At 40.1% G+C, this 23,155-nt stretch overlaps 1 protein-coding gene across 1 annotated transcript in view; it reads right to left on the bottom strand.

The window, feature by feature from the left end:
• Window positions 1–10,622: 10,622 nt before the first annotated feature.
• meis2b (Meis homeobox 2b) overlaps window positions 10,623–23,155 on the bottom strand; it is a 33,263-nt gene continuing 20,730 nt past the window's right edge. The window contains exons 9-13 of the mRNA XM_042503627.2: window positions 22,027–22,103; window positions 19,183–19,241; window positions 18,810–18,899; window positions 18,073–18,169; window positions 10,623–12,976 (exon numbers count right to left, since the gene is read on the bottom strand). Of these exons, the coding sequence (XP_042359561.2) occupies window positions 18,111–18,169; window positions 18,810–18,899; window positions 19,183–19,241; window positions 22,027–22,103 (285 nt within the window). The 3' untranslated portion in view covers window positions 10,623–12,976; window positions 18,073–18,110. The remainder of the gene's footprint in view (window positions 12,977–18,072; window positions 18,170–18,809; window positions 18,900–19,182; window positions 19,242–22,026; window positions 22,104–23,155) is intronic.

The raw sequence follows: 23,155 nt of genomic DNA, 5'->3' as shown, positions 1-23,155 counted from the left end.
TAAATCATAACCTGAAGTTACAGCCAGATGTAAGGTCTTCTGTGGGTTTAACCACAGAAGACCTCACGCCTGGCTGTAATTTCAGACATGATTTTTTACTTTTTTGTGACCTTTGATGTACGAAGATACACTTTGATTTTTTACCATCATAATATTGTACTGAAAAATAGGTGCAACTAAATAGTGCTAAAATATACATTTAGATAGACTAAAGTATAATAATAATCTATTCAGATGCGAGGGGTGTCTGTATTTTGATTTTGATGTAGAATCTGGCATCATGTTCGTGTTCCATGTATTTTGGCACATTAGATAACATTAGCCTTTCATCCAGTATTTTCATGGCACATTTTCATGATATGTTATGACAGTCAAATGTCAGCATAGCTAGACAGGAAAAATTTAAATGAGCAGAGAGCATGAGCTCTGGAAACTTGGTGCAAACTGTTACAGTCTGCCAAACCATTAATGTTGCTAGTAATCATTGGCATATCCCAGACTGTAATAATGATTTTTTTTTTTCAAATCTACTTTGCATATAATAGAATGTTGAAATAATTTCTTTTTTGTGTTTTCATTTAAAAACATAGTGGCATCCTATGGCATTTGAAGGATTAAAATTTAGAAATGTAATAAATATTTAATATGCAGGATTAGGAATGAAAAAAAATAAACTTAATGAAAGTATAAAATCATATTAATGAATCATATTTTTTATAGCCTGACTTTGAAAAGCGCATTTTGTGTGCAGAGCGAGTGAGTGTAAAATTAGAGCGTGCTTTAAGGGTTAAGACAGTTTGGTGCATCCAGAGTTAACTTCTCTTTAATTTTCTCTTACCCAAAAATTAAGAGAAATATATAAGAAAGGTTCAAGAGATTATTGCATGAGGCCCAAGGTATATGAAATATTCTAAGCTGATGTTTTGATATAGTTTTTATATAGCTATTCATCAAGAATTTTCTCCATGTGTGGATCTTTTGTTCACCATGAAGGAATAAAAAAAAATAATGTTTTCTTCAGGTGTTTAACATAACACAGAGAGAGGGATTACAGAAGATCCTTTTGAGGGTGAAGTATTACTTTTAATCTCTGTCTGTTCAGTCTGATGCTAGTCAGGTTAAAATGTGTTTCATTTACGATCTTTAAAATACAGTAAAGTCTTGGATGATGTGATTGGTTTCGTGATCAGATTCTGAGAGAGAATCTTGGGGTACCTGGAGGTTTACTGAATGGAGCAGCGCCCCGTGTGCAGAGCTTGCGTCCTCGCTGCAGCGGTTCCAGGTTTGAATCCAGCCTCAGCCCTTTGCCGCATGTCACCCTCTCTCTTTCTCCCCCTTTCATGCTCAAGCTGTCCTGTCCATTTAAGGCAATAAAAGCCCAAAAATGATCTAAATAAAAATAAATACTGAAAACCTCTGGACTGTAAAAGAACCTCAATTTTGAATCGCTGATAAATTTATTGGTCTTTTAAACAGGAAGTAGGCGACACTGTGCCTAAACAGGCCTCACATGTGGCTCCTCCAGTCTGCCTGTGATTGGTCCATGAGTCTGACTGTCATTTGTGGCCCAGTTTGGCTTTGACTCTGACTTTTAATTTCTCATTCATTTATACTGACAGACATGAATCATAATCACGGCACAGCACTGCACATGTGGATGTAGTTAAGTAAATTGTTCATTTGCTCATTTCAGACTCAGTTCAAGCTACAGTATGTTCACTTTATTCTTTAAAGTCAACCTCATTCACTAAATGTCATCCAGTGTTTGGGATGAGTTTGTGCAATTCATGTGTTGAACTGCACATGAATTATAGACAATGGGACTTCTAAAACAGGCGCCCTTCAGTCCTTCATGACAGTTTGCTTGGTTTGGTGAGGCTGAGGCTAACTGGTCGCAGCTGCTATCTCTTCTCGTTATCTTCCTTGTGTTCTCCCTTTACTTCTGTGACTTTAGCCTTGTTTCTCCATAACTCTGGCCATAATTGTTGATCTGTATGTAATTATACTGCCTTTTTCAGTGGAGCCAAACTGGATCAATACAAGTCGAGATGCAGGCCTGTGAATGGGATGTAATGGTCCTTGTCTGCTTGTTTGCAGACTGCCCCAGTAAACAATACAACTAGTGGTGAATTCTTTACATGAGGAGAAGGAGCACTGGGTTGGAGGGTGGGTGGGGGCAGCAGGGTCAGGGGCTGCAGAGATGTGCTAACTATAGTGTGAGGGGCTGTCACACAGGCTGGACAACAGTGGCAACGAAAATGTCAGGTGAAAAACCTGGGAGGACATGTGTCACTTTGATTCCAGAGCAGAGGCCAGTGCTGCAAGTTCAGTGTCCAGCACGCCGTGTTGAATCCTCCTCTGTCTCGTCCTAATCTGAAGGAGAACACTAATATCCAGAGTGAGATGGACAGAGCTGCAGGGGAGGAAGAGCCTAGCTGACACAAAATACTTCTTTCTGTGTGAAACTAAGGGAGTGGGACACTAGCTGGCTTTCCATCAACATGCTATTAATTCATGTCAATTCATTCTTTTTTTATGAAGCCCAATATTAAAAATCACTATCTGCCTCAGAGGGTTTTAAAAGCATACAACACTCTGCCCTCGACCCTCACAGCAGATGCGGAAAAACTCCCCCCAAAAAAGCTTCAACAGGGGTAAAAAAAAATAAATAAATAAAGTAGAAGTTTCTGGAAGAGCAACTGAGGAGGGATCCTCAGTTCCTCCTCTTCTAGGACGGAAAGACGTTTAATTATTGTTGTGTTTAATGGTGTCAATGTTAAACATCCACCTGAGGTCCTGGGAAATTGTGTATCCTAGAGACCTGAAGGCTCCATCCATGCGGTCATCTATTCTGCACTGCCACCTAGAATTAGAAGAGGAAGCAGAGAAATTCAATTAGGAACTGCCAATATGAGAATGAATGAATAGAATTAATGAAGTGAAAACAACACAGGCTGCACCAACTTTCACCAAAACCTGCTCATTTCTCTACAAGATTTCTACATATGTGGCTTTGATGACATAATAAGACATGTGGACCGTAACTGGAGGAAGAAACATATCTCTGGAGGAGGAAGGAACGAATGAACGAAGGACAGAAGGGTGGAAGGGAGGGAGGAAGGAAGGAGTCTATTGCCCCGTTTACACGTCACGGTTATTTTTAGAAACGGACATTTCACCCTCTCCGTTTTCAAAAATAATTCCGTGCACACGTGTCCGTTTTCAGAAAACTTTGCGTTTACACGAACCCGTGTATGTCCGCTGCCAGGACATTCCAAAACAGTAGGTGGCAGTGTAACGAGAAGCTGAAGCCCACGTTAGCTAATCAGAATCCCAAAAATAGCAACAACAGCAACGAGTCACTTCCTCTTTCTTGTTTACAGAAAAATGGCGCAGGGATCATCATTCGTGTAGACTGACTGCAAAATTGCTGTCCTCCGAACACTCATCCGTCTCTGCTCCTCCATGTAATAAATCAGCTGTAGTTGTAAATGTAAGCATGAGAAGAGGGCTTGCACCAACATAAATGCGGCTGCTACTCTGAGGGAATCCATGGTTACCATAGCAACATGTAAACATAGGTCGCACTTTTGTCTACTGCCTGCATTTTCTCTGTTTTGCTCCGTCTACACGCAAACGGGCAACCGGCGTTTTCCAAGATCTCCACCCTGGCCAGAGTTTTTAAAAAGCATCGTTTTCAGAGTTGAATTCTCCGTTTGCGTGTAAACGAAGGAATATTTCTCCGTTTCTAAAAATAACCGTGTACGTGTAAACGGGGCATATAGACTGTGTCGGTCATCAGGACCTTACAAACTATATGTTCTGTTGTATGTTTCTATATGATGCAGAATTCTGTTTCTCAAGTGAGAGTGATGGTGCTTCTCAAAGTCAAGGAAGGATCCTTAAATACCGAATTTCAAGGAGGCTTTATCATTGAATCCTGCCAAAGGACTGTTGATTGTCAAGGATTCTTTAAATTCTACTGAGGGCCGAGTCCTTCCTTCAGAGAATTTTCCTCCTACCAAGGAGTCATCCTTAACTTTGAGAGGCACACACTATCTGCCTGCTCCAGTTGTCTGGCTGAAACCTTTGCTTCCTCTGGCTCCACAGAGATTTGGCCTCTGTAAATGTACCACTGTGTGGTTTTGGGTTGTCCCAGATGGAAGATGACCATCGTGAAGAAACTTGGCGAGATCTTTGGTCATCGCTCTGAAATGGTGGTCCTACGTCGCAAAGTAAGAGAGGTTCAATTGGCCGTTCTCGCAGTCATGCAATCAAAGACAGCCTGGGATTAAATTCTGACTGTCAAAAATTTGGGACATCCATCTGAGCGGGTGACCTCTGTAACGACCTCTGTCTACTAACCAACCAATAGAAACGCAGCATGAACAACTCTGCTCATGAATACCAAATGCTAATAGATGCTAATACTCAACCCCAAACTCTCGTTGCAAAATTGTCACGCCAAGTTGGCCTCTATTTCCCGCCATGAACGCGTGCACATTTTCCTGCTCCTCTTCTTCAGACTGTTTCAACACACGGAAATGCCGCTATAGCAAGAGCTCCTCTGGTTTGTTTACATTTTTCTCTCACCAGTGCAGATGGATGACGCGCACCAAGGACGTTTTGTTCCTGAGTACTGACGCTGATGGACGCAGGTCGTCGCCTGTGATTCAGCAGGTGATGTCATTGTACAGTCTGCATACACCAAAGCCAATATCTTACCCAGATTTATTAAGGTCCATGTCGCAGAGTGAAGCTGCACTAAAATCTCACAGTCTGCAGGAGGCTTAAGGTGGTACCAGAGACTACTTGGCCACTTTCTCAACTCTGACCTTTGACCTCTTGCATGTATTGCTCCAAATAAAACTGACAAGAAGGCCTCTCTGCACCTGATTTGCCTTATTCCAGCTTTAAACAGTAAGCCTGCTTGAACCACAATATATTTCAAAGTGTGTTTGACAGAGCTGACCCAGAGCTTTGGTCACGGCACGTCTGCAGACATTAACCCCGGTCCTTCTATCTGCCACTGAATGCACGCTGACGTGACAAGGGGGAGTTGCTGTAACTCAACACTTTCCATCGTAGCCTTTAGAGATTACAATCTCTGCTCCAAACCTAATGAATGAAAGCTTTTTTCACTAACACTGAAAGTTTGACTTTAAACAGTAACCAAAAATCCTTCTGTTGATTCTGAGTCGACTGTGGAGGCCGGGGAAGGAGGACAGACGCACAAAAAAGACAGACAGAGGAGTGACCCAGAGAGCAGTGTGGATTAGGTAACAGCTGGTAACAGCTAGGACAGAAGCTGTGGAACCAAGAAGCCCGTATGGACTAAAGTGTTGAGGTTCTTGTTCTGGACTTGTTTTGCGTAACTTTAATCTTTCACTGCACCGCATTTTTTCTCAGGGCAAATATGTTCCTCCACGACACACATCATTGCTAGTTAATTTGTAGATAAGGATTTTACAAACAAAATATATGATAAAAAAATTAAATCTGATGCAGGTCTATCCAACAGAATATGAGGTACTTGGTACTGGGTCCAGTGTGTGGGATTTAGGGGAATATACTTACATAAATGGAATATAGTATAATATGATCTGAAAATAAGAACGGTTGTGTTTTCGTTACATAAGATTGAGCCGTTTATATCTACATAGTAGTCATTTATGGAGATGGGCATGTTGCAGTCCCCCAGAACAAACAAACGAAAGACTGGCTCCAGATACAAATATTTACATTTTTGCATCAGTAAGTAGCCCAACTGCAGTGAGCGGTACTGGAATTACACTGTTTATGACATGAAAATTCTTTATTTAGTGTTTCTAGCAGTTTTGAATCTCCAGGCCCCTTTGTTTTTGAGAGAAGGAGATCTTTGTGGATAATTCAACTTCTGATGAAAACCTCCTGAAGGTCTGTAAACGAAGAAAAGCGATGACTTTACATTAGCATGTGTTGGACCAGCCGCTCGCAGCGACATGCCACGGTGCATCAGAAACACCTGGATTTTTAAGCTGAAACTGTTTTGTTCAGTTTTTCATCAGTTTAAATCAGTGGGTCTGTTTGTTTTGGAAAGAGAGAGACCTCTACAGATAATTTAGCTCACGGTAAAAACCTCCTGAACGTCTGGATCAGAAAAAGGTGAGCACACATTAACTTATGAGAGAGAACGGGTCCCGGAGATGCCGAACTGTGTCCAAGATTCACAGACTTTTAACATGAAACTGCTTTCTTCAGTGTTCAGTTGCCATTTTAGTATATTGGTCTGTTTGTTTTGGAGAGGAAGAGACCTCTGTGGATAATTCAGCTCCCAATAAAAACCTCCTAAATAATGAAAACTGGGAACTAGAGAAGTTTTGGTTGCAATCTGCAATTCACCTCTAGATGCCATCAAATCTCCCAAAATGTTACACACTTCACCTTTAGTACAATAACTCACCTCTGTCTGCTTTTTAAACTCCGGTCTTAGCTCCATGTCATTCTACACTGCTGACTTTATTTTTTATTTATTCAGATACTGTTCCGCACTTTACACATGTATATATGTATATATGCACAGTCTCTTAGTTTCTTAGTTTGGTTTTTTTGGGGGGTTTTTTAAGCGCATTCCTTTATATTCTATTAATAATGTGTGCTCTTTATTCTCTTGTTCTTACTGCATGGCGCTTCTACACCCCAATTTCTCAGTTTTGAGATCAATAAAGTATATCTATCTATCTATCTATCTATCTATCTATCTATCTTTAATGAGTGTATTGTTGTTGTTTTTTTTTGTCTCTTTCTTTTTTCCTTTTTTTATTTGTATTGTCTGTTACCTGCCAAGGGGCTACAGATGTAAGTTAGCAATCCTGCTTACTCACATTACATTTGTATTTAACTGTTGTTTAAATAAACATTAAATGAATAAAGACATTTTACTTTTGATATTTTGTTCTTTTACTTGATTGTGGGATTTTTTTCTTCAAACAAATTGCTTTCACTTCGTCCACCGCTGCCGTGTCCTACTGACAGGATGAAGACATGATTGAGAAGATGAGTGCTGTGTGAAGGATGGAGCCACCAGCATCGCTGAGTCTCCTCTGAGGACACCGACACACACATCTAAATCTGTGCCTGCACTCAAACACAGCAGACTCACCCTGATGACGTCTCCCCGAAACACCTTTAGTTACACGTTTCTTGTTCCTTTAATGGCTGTCTGTCTCTGCTGGTGAAGAAATGGGCTGCTGTCCATGGAAAGCAGAATTATCAGTCTGACGAGAGTCGGGAGGACAGTTTTGGGAACTGGGAACATGGTGACATCACTGAAAAGATGCAGATATTTCTGAGGGGTGAAGTAAGGTTATTTGCAACATCAAATAAAATGGGACAAATAAGGTTTTACATCTTTGGCTCTTTAAATGTTAGCAGCCACTCACCACACATGTTCATGAGGTCTTCTACACACGTGTGTTACATGAAACAATCATTTTTATTGGTTTGAAATAATTGCTGTGGGCAGAGCAAAGAGTCAAAAATCCACTGGTCCCAAAACTTTGAAGGAAAGCCATGTGGCATGTTTATTTTCTCGTGTCGGTAATGAGAGAGCTGCAGCTAAAATAATAAAGGTATACATTATATCCGAAATGGTTGTAGGGTGCTGCTTTTTATTTTTATTAACTGCAGTTTATTTTTTATGAGAAAGGGTTTTGGCTGAGTACATAATGTATTCAGGTAAAACATTTTTCTGAGGCAAAAAAAGCACCTTTTAGGCAACAAGGTGCATTAAAATCATGAATTTTGCGACTGTGTTCCACCTGTCACATTTCAGACATTGTTAGCACTTTTTTGTCTTAAAAACAGTCCATGTCAGCCAAAGTACTCCAGAATCAGCCATAACTGTGACACAGACATGTATGTCCCCTGTAGACAATATGGCACCAAGGACACGTGCAACGAAAGAACAGGTAGAGCATGGCAGAAAAGTTGGACAATCTTTTTCAGTGAATAGCCACTGGTTAGATTATGATATAATGAGGCAATGACTGAACTAATCAATGGATTTAATCTTTTAAAACAACAAATATGATGGTCCCATTTTACCTTATCAGCTGTCCCATTTAGCTGAACACGTCATCAGAGTGAGGTCGAGGTTCATGACATCTTTGAAGGTCTAAAGTTTCTGAATTATTTCACTTAACTTATTTTCTCCATAGAAATATAGCACAGAACCATAGTAACACTTAATGTAATCTGCTGAGTTTCAGGTGGTTTTCTTGGGAATCTGCCAAAAACTGTCTCAATTTCCCTGACTTCCCCTACACATGGTGGCTCAGAGGATGCCTCAAGACTCCCATATTTAACAGAGTGCACTGTCAAATCTAAAGAGTGGATTTTACTGAAAGGGAAAAAAAAGAAAACCGATTGCCTTAAAAAATGAAATTAAATTTGACTATTAGATTAAATTAATGTTTTATGTATTATATTTATACTTTATATCTAATTGTTAAGTTTACATAACATTAAGTCATATTTACTTAATTTTGTGAAGTTGTTGCAACTTCAAAATGACAAGTGTAATTAAATAAGTCTACGTTTTAGCAGCTTCAGTTAACCAACATGACTATGCTGTATATCTTTGTTCTGCCGGCTGCAGACCAGTCAATTAAATTTGTATTTTTTTTTAAATGTGTTAACAAAACAGAGCTCTCATTTCCCTGAACATCACTGTCAAATGAATACAGCTACATTTCAAGTAACTTAACACTTAAATATAAATTAAACATAAATTAAGATTTAACTATAGTTTTATTTACTTTCCTTTTTTAAGGCAATTGATTTCCAAGATAATTTTAAATCAGATCAACCTGACAGATTCTACACAGTGAGTGTATAGTGAGCAGTAGTACACAGAGATTTAGATCCCAGAGGTGTAATGTCCCACATGTGTAATGTTGATGTCTGTCTGTGATGTCTGTTTGACAGGAAAGTGTGTCCAGCTTTCTTTCTTAACAGACAATATGAATTATCAGGTGTTGCTAATAACATGAAAAATTTCTGCTCAGGTGTGCCAGTAAGCCAGAACAGAGAGAGCGCACAGGCAGTGCCAGGAGCCTGAAACTGAGGCGGTGAAATGGAATTCAGCCATCATTAATGTGATTATTTCTCCCTGAGCTCTGTGTGTGTGTGCGTGTGTGCGCATTCAGCCTATACTGTGACAGAGGGTCACAGAGGGGAGACTGGTAGCCTGACGGTATGATTACAGAGTCAGGGTCACCTGGATCATGACACCAGATTTTTCAGTCTCCACTTGTTTCTGTAAAAGTTGATTTTCTGTGATGTAGCCTCAGTCTTAAGTCAGTTTTCATTCATCTCTCAAATATTTCAACAATATTATATATTGAAATTTATGATGAATTCAATCAAATTGTTTTTTTTACAATATTCCGGCAAATTTCCAAACTACATGTTATTAAAAAGTGAGTTGCAGGCCTATTTAAATGCTTGTGTGTGTGTAGCCTTCTCTGTGTTGTTCCTGCTGTCCGTTTGGAGATAGAAGCTTTCTTCTCTCTCCTGCTGCTGCTATTGGGAGGGATTGAGTGTAAAAGGCAGTTTATGCATCATGTGATGCAGCTCTGAGCCGCAGCTCTGACCCATATTTCAAACGCAGAGGCGCTTGTTTCCGGCAGCCTTCAGAACGCATTTATGTAGAGCTCAGCGTGCAGCGCGGGATGAGCCCGGCCTGCTGCAGACGCGCGCTGCGCGCACCGCGCACACAGCGCATCCGTTAGATCCTAATATTCACCTCTGTGGTGCAGACAAGGAAATACAAATATTTTAAAAATAAATCTAGTTTATCGCGGATATTTATTAATTAGGCCGAACTCTATTTGTATCCGCCGAGAATATAACAAAAAGCCTCGGATGTGAGGGAAGAGCAGACTGTTTACAGCCTGTCTATGAAGAAGGAATCATGTAAGAACAGGCCTCCTGGAAACCCCCAATTAATGTCCTTGCGTGTGTGTGTGTGTGTGTGTGTGTGTGTGTGTGTGTGTGTGTGTGTGTGCGCGCGCGAGTCTCTGCTCGCTATCTGTTTTGTATTTTTCCCTTTTCTTTTTTTTCAGTGAGAGAAAATGATTTTTATTTTTCTGAGTCATTTATTCGATCATCTAAAGAGCCACAGTGGAAAAGGATTTGAAACCGAGTTAAAAGAGGCCCGCAGCTCACAGCTGGCCCCGAACATCAGCTGCTTTTAACAAGTCTTTCTGCGGCACAAAGTGGGCAGATTGCTTTCTCCATGTGACACATTAAAAAGGTCAATATGACCGAAAAATGAGGGGAGATTTTATTCAGCCTAATGACAAATTATCATCTTTAAAAAATAAGCAAAAGCGATTCAACAAAATATGATGACCGGTTAGCCTAAATAATGATAATGAAAATGATAATAATAATAATAGCCTATATATATTTTTAAATTATAATTATTGTATATCGTATAGCCTAATTATAATATGTTATTATCAGTTCTTCTAGCTACTTCTTCTTCTTATTATTATTATTATTATTATTATTATTGTTATTATTATTATTATTATTATTATTATTATTATTATTATTATTATTATTATTATTATTTCGACAGTGTAGCAATAAAATGAAATGGTCTGGATTCGGCCGTATAGAGCGCGTGCTTGCTGATTGAAATGAATATTTATCAGTGATGATGATGAGGGCGCTTTCGGGCCTCGTGCAGCTCTCGTGGCTCCGCGGCAGTACAGAGGATCGTTACAGGCTGACAGTGATGAATGAACCGCTGTCTTTATTTATTTATTCTCCCTGCTTTCCGTAGCCTATTTATTAATTTCTGTGCTGTGCTGCAGCAAGAAGGCTGTCCTGGAAAATATCGGCAACCGAAAGCAAAAATCCCAAATCACCAGTGTTTCAGTAAGAACGGAGGGATTTATTAAATTTTTAGGGAACCGTGGGACCGAAGCACCGTTTTATATTTAGTATTTCTCTTCATGTTTTTGTGTCCGTCACAAACACACTCACACACACACACAGCACCAACACACACGACATACAAACAGCAGCCTACAGAGGAGCCACGTGCCTGTAGCCCCTGCAGACGCAACGGATTTTCCTTAACTTTGTGGCCAGGCCATCCATCATTCCTGTCACCATCAATCGAATAACGCGAGACAACTGCAATCTCGTCTCATATCGAACCACAGCCGGCTACGTGACCTGCTGCACCAAACAATGTCGCTTTTTTATAAGGTAGCCTATAAGATTTTTTTTTTTTTTGTCCAGGTTTCCCGGGCAGCGCGCGGACCTCTGCGGTCGGGCTGAGAAAGTGGGCCGGCAGGAAACAGTGAGCTCTGTACATTCACACACTCTGATCCATCCTCAGCACACTCTTTATTTTTGTTTCAGTGCAGATTTCTTCTCTGTGTTTTGGTGCTAAAAACTATTCAAAACATTGTCAAAAAAAGGAGATGATCCGCCATCAGGCCCTCAGTCAGTGGCTCTGTCTTTTATAAATGTAGGAAACACACTGCCTTAGTAAAGTCAAAATAACACTTAGATTTAATTGATGTATATTACATAATTAGTTAAGTTTAATTAAATTTGATTTGTGCTTACTTAATTTTGTGAAGTTGTTGCAATTTAAAAATGAAAAGTGATTTAACTTATTTGTAAGTGATGGCAACATAGTTTTTTTTTTAAAATTAAACCAAGTTAACTTAATTTGTTTATGTATTTTCCAAGTAGGCTGAAGCTTGATAGCGTATTGATATTCGCTAGAAAACATCATGACATGGAATCCTGTTGAAATCCTCAGAAAAGTCAAAAAGATTTAATGTGAATATTACTGGTTTTATTTGATTTTATTTTTCAAAGGTTTCTTTTGAAGACTTAAAAGTGGATTTGTTCTGATTGTAAAATTTTGGTCTTGTGTCAAGATGCTCGGAATGACATTTTGTTAAAATGAGAATAATCTAGCAAAATAATAATGCATTGTTGTGCTTACTTGATTTCTCAAATGTAATCATATTCCTAAACAGGAGTAAACACAACTGTTTACTTAAATCAGATTGACTTGCTTTGATCAAGATGCTATCGCTTCGAAAAAACAAGTTAATTTCAGTCCTCATTTTTAAGCTGACTTCACAAAAAGATGTAAATACAACAGAGTTGCAAACAAATGTAATAGTTATATTTACTGACCTTTTTCAAGGCTATCGCCTCGTTAGATTTTTTTGAAGTAGATGAGCTTTTGAAATCTGACAGTGTTAGCGTCAAACAGGACAAAGAGGTGCAGTGCACGGAAAACACAAATAGGCCGTTGGGGCTTTCCTTGAACTCTCGGTGGAGGTTTGGATTTTAAAAACAAACATGTGAGTGGTAAAAGCTCACTGATACAGCTAGTGACCACAGAGCACACTCATGGTGAGAACAAGTAAAATCAAAAGCACAAATCTACACAGCACAACACTTAGAGCTCTCTGCAACTCCAAACATATTCACAGTGTTCACACTTTGTCTTAAAAAGGACAAAAAGGTGTGTGTGTGTGTGTGTGTGTGTGTGTGTGTGTGTGTGTGTGTGTTTGTGTGTTTCTGTATTTGGAGGGGCTGGGTATTTGGGGGCTAAGAGGTAAAAATAAGAAAGAGGACATTGGTGTTCCCTGTGGTCCGCTGTTGTAGAAAAATAAATAAATAATTTAAAGGAGACGGAGCAGAGGTGTCAGACTGTGTCTCTTCATGTGAAGTCCTCTCTGTGCAGCCGTAATGCTCCCAGTCTGCTCACTTTAAAGTCAAAGTTTGAGGGCATTTCCATGGTGATCCTCTACATGCGCGCACCGTGCGGGATCAGGCCAGGTGAGGTGAGGTGGGCGTGGTCAGTTGGGTGTAAGGTCAGGTGAGTTTGAGCTCCAGTACTGAGCTCCACAGCCAGATGGAAGAGGATCCCTGAGCCAACCATGGAGGCCTGGACACACAGGACACACAGGACACACCGAACAGAGAGTTAGGTCACAGAGGTCTGGTTCAAGAAAAAAAGCCCCTAACACACCCCAAAATGACTTTACATCCATCTTGTTAAAAAACTCACTCCAGTTAAGACTGTTTTCTCCCAAATCCAAACTCCCATTCTCTTTAATCTATAAATTAATACTGTGTCATGGAGAGAACTGGCCAGTCTTACACATGGACACAAACTAGAACCTCCACATTTCCAACAGTGCCACCAAAAACCATCAAAACACAGCAGAAAATGCTATTTCAGCTCATTTTGGTGAGTAGCCTGTCTGTTTCATTGTTTGATACCAATCATGTTAGAAGCCTGAAACAAATTGGAAGAAAATCGGAAATAAGAAACATTATTTTGAAAAAGTTTTATCTTTTAGTTCATGCTGGGGGCCCCCGGACCCTGACTCTCTTGCATTTTTTCCCGACTTTTTGAAACATAGTTTACGCAACAAAATGAAATAACGTACAGATTTTCGAATTTGTGTAAAGCAGAATATTTTAGGCTTCCGTCAACCTGTTAATTAGAAAAATCATCATATTTTGAGGAAGAAAATGGGACGCCCAAATCCCAATCAGCAGGATTCTACCACTGAACAGTGTGCAAGCTGTATCAGGAAGGATGATTCAGGAACATACTTTTATCTTTAATGTTCAGTTCTGTCTTTTCTTGTGTTGAGATGTAGTCTGAGTGGTTCCTATGGTAACCAGGCGTCCCTGACAACAAACGGTCCCTTGACAAGTTTGACACATTTAGGGATTTGGAATAAACAATGCAAACTACTATTTCCAGTTAGTCAAAATATTTAACATGTTCTACTTAACAGTTTAACAGGATTCATTTGGTTCAAATGACCATCTGTCCAAAATTCATTATATTTCATATTTTATGCTTTTCCTCCCAACCTTCCTCCCTACAGCACAGTTATTGACAGTTATGTGTGAGTAGGCAAAAAGCTTTCATGGTACTAAATTGTCTGTGACAAAAGAAAGTGGAGGTCCATCAGTAGGCCTTTTCACCTTCTCTGAGAGGTTTTAATAGCTTTTTACAGATCAGGCATCGGGCCTCATTCACACACACACACACACACACACACACACACACACACACGCACACACACGCACGCACGCACACACACACACACACACACACACACACACACACACACACACACACACGCTGTGCTTTAAAGTTTACCAACATTTGACACTGATTTTTTGTGCTCTGTGAGACCATGCAGACGCCCAGGTGATGAAGGTTTGCTTTCTTACAAAATGTAAACACACAGCGAAACTAAATGCAGCATATTCAAACCACATTCATGAAAAAGATTTAATAGACAGAATATTAAACAGACTAAAAAATGTTAATTTACTAATATGTTGGCCAAATGTAATTTAAAAGCTGTAAACCTGATGCTCTTTCATTCTAATCAATTAATGCCATAATTTCAATATTCATCTATAAAAACTGATTGTCCATGTCCAGCTCACAGATGACTTTATGATAACGTCCATATTTAAATGTGTATTGTTTGTCATTGTTTCTACAGTTACTCCCACCACATCCTGCTGCCATGAAACAGCACATACAGGATATAAAGACATTGGGATAAGCTCCAAGCAGGTGTTGACCTGTTCACAACCATATCATGCTCCAAACACACAAACATATTGTGCTGCTGGACGTCTGCTCTAAATGCTAAATACTAAAAATGATAATAGATGGTGTTACCAGACATTACATTTTTTAAACAAAAAATGAGTTTAATTATTTTTCATTAATGGTTAATTTATATCAAATTCTGACCTTAATCTTTACTTAATGCCTTAACTCCAGTTCTAAGTTTTAAATGTTAAAAATGATTTTGCCTTTAACACCATGTTGCATGTGGGCTGAAGTTCTGCAGATCTTGTGTCTCAGACAGCACACAGTGTTGAATAAAGCATATGTATGTGCACCGGGGAGCAGAGTAAAATAGTACAGATTCACTCATGTATTCAGTAATGGTTAAATGTTATGGCTTGAGCTTTATGGCGCATGGAAAACCCTCACATTACTCTAAACACAGCTCTGTCTCTGGCTGCAGTCCTGAGGAGATTTACTGCTGCAGTCGGCAGACGCTCTCACCACACATCAAATTAGGGGAAGAAAAAACATCCGGCTCTACGGAGCTATTACTGTAACAAGTCAGTGATCATTCAGTGAGAAATAATTCCACTGAGTACTATCCTAAAACATAAAGGCAGTGTTCGCTCAGGTTTAGAGCCCGACGTCTCCATGCTCATATTCTTTATTTTCAGATGAAGCGCCACAATCTGCTCTTTGACTTCATTAGCAGAGCCAGGGGAATTAGCAGACAGAGGAGGGGGCTGTGTTGGCAAAAATTGGCCTCAGTGAAAAAAATGAAGCAAATTCAGGTCCTATTTACATATAAAGAGCTCTATTAATCAAGGTAAGTGTCATTACAGCGTGGCTCATTGAGCAGCGGAGAGTGGGTGTTAAATAAAATTCGGTGTGCTCGGCTGCCTCCGGCAGGCCATACGTCTTGATTTGAGAACTGTCAGCAGTGCTGGGGAGCTGATAGAGGCTGCAGGAGGAGGAGGTGGAGGAGGGGGGGACGGCACCCCGATTCTTAATCAGATAGATGAGATGGAGGAAAAGAAAAATGGAGGAAGAGGAGGATAGAGTGATGGAGAGGAAAAGAGGGAGTGGTGTGGTGAGAGAAAGGGAAATGTGTCTGCCACAGTTAGTCTGATATTAAGCTTTCTTATTTTATCTTATTTTTCTTTCCAAAGTCAAAGCTGCCCACAGCTGACTCTGAAATCTGTCCATCAACCAGGCGACATTATCTTAACAATTTCTGCTGAAAACCTCCTCCTCATGTTTGTGAGAGGCCCCGAGCATCACTTCCAGCCCAACAGTGTGCTTCACACGGCTGCTCTCACAGCCAACCCGTCTCAAAATCACACTTCAATCCAGACCCAGTTTTTTTTTTCTTAGTTTTGCTGACTGTCTCTATTAGTCATGATAACAGTGCTCCAGGGCTCAAACTCCCTCATCAGACGGATCATCATCACATACGTAGCTCTAACTGCTGTTTCAGAACCTCCTCTACACTTTAAGGTCTGAATTCTGTTAGAGCAATAATGACTCTATAGTCTTTTCTTTTCTCATTTTTAAGCTAAGAAGTGAAATTTAAATTGACAATACCTGAATTATTTGAATCTAACAATGCTTTTTTTTTTTTTTATAACTCTATAACAAAGTCAGACGGCTAAAACCTTTGAAAGAAAACCAGTCAGAGGCTATAGCCCTGTGCTGTACTCACTCAGTGTTGGGTTTGTTACTATAAAAATGTAATATATTACTTGTTACTGAGGTAACTGAGTAGCAGGTGGCACCTTGTACAGTAGCCTCAGCCACCAGTGTGTGAATCCATAAATGATCAGGCTCCTCAGGTGCTCAGCGACCTCGTGGTTCCACTCAGAGTCTCAGGCTCAGTAACACGTGCAGCATCCAGTGGGAATTGTAAGGTACAATTACGTTAATCCTCACTTGAACAGTCAGCTTTCTCTGTTCAGATAATCAACATGTGGAGTTCCTCACCTGTTGACCTCAAACTGGATCCTGACTGATCATTTCAAACTCAAACTGAAACAGTTTTTGAAGAGAAATCAATCATGTAATCATGAATAAGCCGATGATTTGTGTTTGTGATGTGTATTGTTTTGTATTATGGTTGGTGTTTTAAATTGTGTCAAATCACGTTTGTACAGTATTTTATGTAGTCCACCTGGAGACGGACATTGCAAACTGTGGCATCAGTTGTGGCATCTGTTTTATGCTATATACTTGTCCCTATACAAATAAACATGAAATGAAAACAAAAATGTGTGTGTGAAAGTGCTTTGAGTGGTCAGAAGACTAGAAAAGTGCAATACAAGTGCAGGTGCATCTTTTCAAAAATAATAATATTACGTTACTTATTCCTCCCAGCAATCTTTGTTATGCGACTTGTTATATTACTTTTCTGCGACAACCAACAGGATTTGTAACTATGTCCTTTCTCCTAAAAATTCAGACTCGCATGTGCTCCTCAGTGAAGCTGTCAGGGTCGTCTCCTTAGCCAAGCAAAGGCTAAATAGCTTTTTTTTTGTTTGTTTGTTTCATTTTTCATCCTGCCAGTTCTCCGTTGTCTGTGATCAGTATTTTCCCAAGAATCAATATTGGAGAGATGCATTTTTATCCAGCACATATCCAACCACAAGCTTCATTAGTTTGTGTCTCTTGTAACCTGCCGCTGTACACCATTAAGATTAGTTTTAGTTGTTTAACCAGTAAACAGAGGAGGGCTCCTCTGTGGGGTTTATTTACTGGAGCTTCATAACGTCATGCTGTCGGTCTTAGTAAGTGTTTCAGGAGGACTGAGGTTTGTATTTTTTCTAACAGTGGAAGAGTCTTAATACCTGGAACCACACTGGTTATCTTCCTCTAAACAAACTCAAAGTATGTGGAATATTTCATTTTCCAAACTAGCTTGCTGCTTTGTGACGTGCATGCTTAGTGCCATGATTAGGAAAATCTGCTGAGGTGATTGTTGTATTTACATTGTATGGAGATATTTATCCTATTTCTGTAAGGCAGTAACTTGTTACTGCCCAACACCTTCACACCAGGTTACATTGTATGAATCAGAACAAAGTGAATCAAATAGCAGACAGCGTACTTATCACTGATTACATTCCTACTGACAGACATGAAGTCAGAACAATGAAAACAAACATTTGTTGTTTCACAAAGTTGTAAGTTGTAAGATTCAGGAATGATTCGTTAAGAATACAAATCTAATGAACCGTGTGCTGACAGGCTGCTGCCTTAAAATCAGAGCAGGAGGACAGCAGCCAACAGACGACTGTGAATAAATATTTAATTAAAGTCACTCCAACAAACATCCAGGCTGCACAGTCATGTTCCTGTCTATATCAGACTGGTCAGGACGAGGACAGAGAGGGTGACTGGTTCTGATAAAGACAGACAGAGACTGGACTACTTACTTCACCCTGTGTTTGAGGCTGGCCTCAGTGGAGTGGAGTTACATGTAGTGCCACTGCCCATCCATGCCCATGTTCATACCCATGCCACCCATCGGCCCTGCAAGACGAGGACGCACAAAGGCAACATGATGACAGAGCACTGACAACACGCACGGGACATCATGCTGCTGGACCGCAAAGTGAACATAAGCTTCAACACTAACAGAGGAACCAAAGTGTCTTCATCACAAAGTTAAAGGCGGCATAAATGGATTTAGACCACCAAACATAAATCACCAGGGGTGAAACTTTGATTTGGGACAGCTGTGGCTCTGAGGAAGAACAGGTCGTCCTTGAACTGGAAGGTCAGCGGTTTGATCCCCATCTCCTCCAGGCAACGAGTCAAAGTATACTTGGGCAAGATACTGAACCCCAAATTGCTTGCAATGCTCAGAGTGTGGTTGTGTATACATGGCTAATGAGTAGCAGGTAGCACGTTGTTTGATGGCCTTACCCACCAGTGTGTGAAAGCGACATGTAGTGTGAAAGCGCTTTGAGTGCTCAGAAGACTAGAAAAAGTGCAATACAAGTGCAGTCCATATTACGATTTCAAAAAGTTTTCAGATAAACAACCAACCAGCCTGGTCATCAACAGAAAAAAAAATGGCCTGTTCTCATTCTGAAGTCACCAAATACCACTTTCACGGCAGTATGATGCACTGCTGGGCAACGTCAGCCATGTGAGAGAGACTGCTCACCTCCAGGTCGCAGACCCATGTGCTGCTGCCCATCAAGAACAAAGCCTCCCATTGGCTGGCCATCTGGGCTGTAGGCTGTACCCTGACTCACTGTGAGAGGAAAGGAGAGGAGAGGAGAGGAGAGGAAAGGAGAGGAAAGGAGAGGAGAGGAGAGGACACACTGTGAGAGACAGATTTACAGTCACTGCTCTAAAGCGAACACCCCGATGCTCTGCATGTCCCTCACACAGCCTACAGGCTAAATGTTTAGCAGTGGCTCCTCTCAGTGTTTCCCCCTGTGCTCCGCTCTGTGCTGCAGCGGATCTAACAGGTGATATCAGGAACGAAACAGATCATGTGATCAGTGCAAACAGTGACTGAGCTGCAGCTTTACCTGCTCTGTTGGACTGATCGATCATAGGCTGGACTATTCTCCTCCTCGCATTGATAAACCTGAAAAACAAAGGACATCATATGAGGTGAAGAATCACTACATTTGGAGTGAAGAAAAAGCATTCATGGAAAAAAAAACTTAAAGCCTCCACATGTAGATGCAAGTGATTCATACAGTATTAGTGTAATTTTATTATGTTGATCTATTATGTACACACAGCTGTCCGTCCTGGACGAGGGATCCCTCCTCAGTTGCTCTTACTGAGGGTTTTTTTTTCCTGTTAAAGGGTTATTTGGGGGAGTGGTTCTTTATTCTATATATATATATATTAAGATCATTTGTAAAATTTGTAAAAACAGACATTTCATTTCTTCTAAAAATGATAAAAACAAAAAAGAAAAAGCTAAACAACAGACAATGGGTTTTATTTGCCATAAATATTTGGAGTTCTTTTTTAGATGTGTATCATTAATCATTGAAAATATCCGGCATTTATAAAAACTGTCCCTTGCATATGGCATCGTTTAAAGAAGTGGAACACAGTGTGTCTCCTGGGATTTGACTCATAATCTAGTTTATTCCTATTGACATAATCCAGGCCCTGTCTTTAAAAAAAAAAAATATTGATTTGGCGTTGGCTCTTTAGCCTTAGACTGTGCTGATGAGGCTAACTGCTCTGCCGATGTTTTGCTATCGACACCACACGATAGATCCAGCACACAGGCCGACGCTGAGTTTGCATGATTTGATTTCTGCATTGGTTGGGGCCTGCTCATCTTCCTGATGTATTACATGTGATTGATTGATTGTCATTTGTTGTTGAATGGATGTGTTACACCTCTGTTTTTATGCATTTATTGGGCGTACATGAATCACCTGCTGTTTTGGCTAAGTCTCTAATGTCTTGATCAACTTCAGGCACCAGGAGCGGATCAGTTCATCTGGATTCTTCTTATGAACCGATGTGGAGTATAGCTCCTTGTCCTTTTATGCAGTGATCCATGATACATGTATTGAATTTTGCACCTTGCACATAGATAAGGCCCTTTGCACCATGCACTTTATGCCATACAGTTTACACCACTACTGTTACTACACTTAGTATGTCCTCTATATGAATTGTTGTATTTTTTTTTTTTTTTTCCCTTTATCTTTCTCTGTTGATATTTTTATTGTCTGTTACCTGCCAAGTGAGTGTGGATGTAAATGAGCAGTCCTGTTAACTTCTGCATATATACATTCGTATTTTACACTGATGTTCATTAATATGTTGTGTCCCTTTTAAATCAACATTAAATTAAAATAAATTTAGGTGGGTGGCGGTGTAATTAAGCCTGTTGGAAACTGATACACCTAAAAGCAAACTCTTTGCTGGAATTCATCTGAACTGGACTCCTGCAGAACTGTACCCTCTGAAACTAAATCCACTCTGTGCAGCTGTGTGATTGGACCTGTGTCTGCTTAAGCTGTCTACACACGACCTCAACATGTTTTCATCTTTTCTGTCATACATGTAAAATGAGGCTGTGAGGAGGATGTGGGTATCTCCTCTTTAACCTCTCCAACCTACAGCTGTCTCTCAGTTTTCACTCCTTTTATCCACAGGCCTGTAGTCACTGCACGTCTCAGCCACACGAGCCACGGGTTGTTTTGTTTTTTACGATAGGCATGTTTGAAATGTTATCATTAAGCCTGCCTCAGGGGTACTAAACGTGTGAAGACAAATTCATGAAAGACCATGTAATTAGGCACAAATCGAAAATAAATTGCAAACATAACCCAGAGATTCTTTTAGTCAGTGCACAGCAGGTCAGCTGTTCATTCAAAAGTGTGAAAAATACAGGCAAGCACACATTTCAACATAAATGAAGGATACAGTTTCAAAAAATGTAAAAATTAATAGATATTTACTTCAGTTTAACATGAATAAACTCAAAGAATGCACTCTAAATAAATAGCCGATTGTTTTATATATAAATAACAGACAGTGACATCACCACTTGGTCTGAGAAGTGCCAGTTTTATGCCTTAGGTCTGACATTTTGGCTGTTGCAATGTTGTTGTTTTTTAAAGCGAGAAACAACCATATTTGGACAAACGGGTTAAGCTGTGGAGGAGTGAGGGGCGAATCTCACTGGAAAGCCGAGGACACTATCAGCAAATGGCCTTAATAAAATGTAAACAGGTGAGTTATGTAAAAATGTATCCCCTGTACAGTTCATGGAACTTAAAATTAGCTGTAGTGACCAAACCCGATTGTTTTGTTTTTTGTTACCAGGCTGTAATTATGTTTATTTCTGCTGTAAAGTTGGACAGTTGAACATGGAGGTGTGTGGGGACTGACTCTGGTGGACCCGCAGCCTCATGTGGACATTAGAGGAACTTCCATGTTGGCTTCATGTTTTAGCCCTAGAGGTTGCTGCTTGGTCTGTTGGTACTTTACTATTTGCTAAACTGTTAGGAGGGATGTACAGAAATCAAACACCTGCATTTCTCTGATACTAAAGACAGGAATGCATTTGATTATCACGAGTCTACATCTAGAATGATCACAGGCCGGTCTTTTATCTGATTTTTGAGGAACCTGTTTGGACAATATTTTTTGGTGGCAGTCAGAGATAGCCCTAACGCTCAAAAGAGGAAGTCACCTTCAATCCAATAATATGACATTTGTGTCTTCTGGACTAAATGCTGACTCTGTTTCTGAGAGTCAAGGCTGAGCTGAAGATAGAATATGTTCTCTAAAGTTAAGACATGTTTGAATAAAATGCCCTTTCCAAAGCGAAGACACAGGTTGTGTGTGAGTGTGTATGTAGGCAGTCAGATCTGCTGTCGGTGACTCACCAGTTGTTCACCTGGAGGATGGTGAGGCCTGTGTCTTGTGCTAGCTGCTTTTTCTGTTCCTCTGAGGGGTATGGGTGCTGTTCGGGAAAAAAAGATAAAGTCAATAGTTATAGCTTGACGCAGCAATGATTGGGATCCAAAAAGATTCTCAAGCATTTGGATGTATGTTTTAAACCTGTTGATTTTCTTAAAAAAAAATCATGGTGATCCTCTCTTAAACCTGCTTTCAGAAACATGTGATGTAGCTCATGACCTCCCACGAAAACGTATACCAACGTAAAGACTTCATACACAAATGGCTCGACTATGTGAGAAGAATCAATTTTTTTCTGGGAAATGCAAAGATGGGACCACCTGCAGGATGGTAAGACCCACAGGCAATGACAAACATAATCTAGTTATAGTAACCATGACAACCAAGTAAAATACTCATGATCACTAGTGACTAGTTAACTATGAAGTGTTCAACAACCTTGACATCCTCTAATTCATAGCCTGCCAACATGACACACTGGGCACTGTGTTATCTGCCGCACTAAGACGCTGACCAAACCCAATGCTGAAAAACACTGTGACTGTGAACAACAAATACCATGATCACCACGCGTTCACAGAACGGTACACAGATTACAGCAACTACAGGTCAAACAACTTCACTGGCGCATACTGAAGAGGTGACCCTGAATAGTAGACCTTTTGACAATTTGATTTGACTGATGAGACTGTCAGTGTCAAGAGTTTGACAGGCACATTGTCAGGAAAATATATATACATATATGGTTAATGTCTGATTTTATATGGAATTAATTGGTTTCTCCCAATAAATTACAATTTATCATATAGTCTTTTATAGTCAGAGCTCTCACATAAGAATGTTTCACTAGCAGAGCACTTCATATTTTTAATATGTATTTATTTTGGCTTCCACCAGTCAGGGGTATATGGAGCTGGTTTGGCCTTAAGTGCAAGCTCTTGTACAACTCCCACTCAAGTGTACTCGCGTTCTCTCTTATTTGCAGTTATTCCTGGAGGTGAGAGCACAAGTTGGCAGTGGAAAACGGCCAAGGTTTGGCCCCACCAACACTTCACCCTAAAAGCGCGTGCCATTGTGTGACAGTATTTGACATTA

Source organism: Plectropomus leopardus, chromosome 16, assembly GCF_026936395.1.
Source record: "Plectropomus leopardus strain MGB_pleo_1.0 chromosome 16, ASM2693639v1, whole genome shotgun sequence".
NCBI lineage: Eukaryota > Metazoa > Chordata > Actinopteri > Perciformes > Serranidae > Plectropomus > Plectropomus leopardus.
Note: the sequence above shows the minus strand (reverse complement) of the source record. Positions and strands in the feature narration are given on the sequence as shown.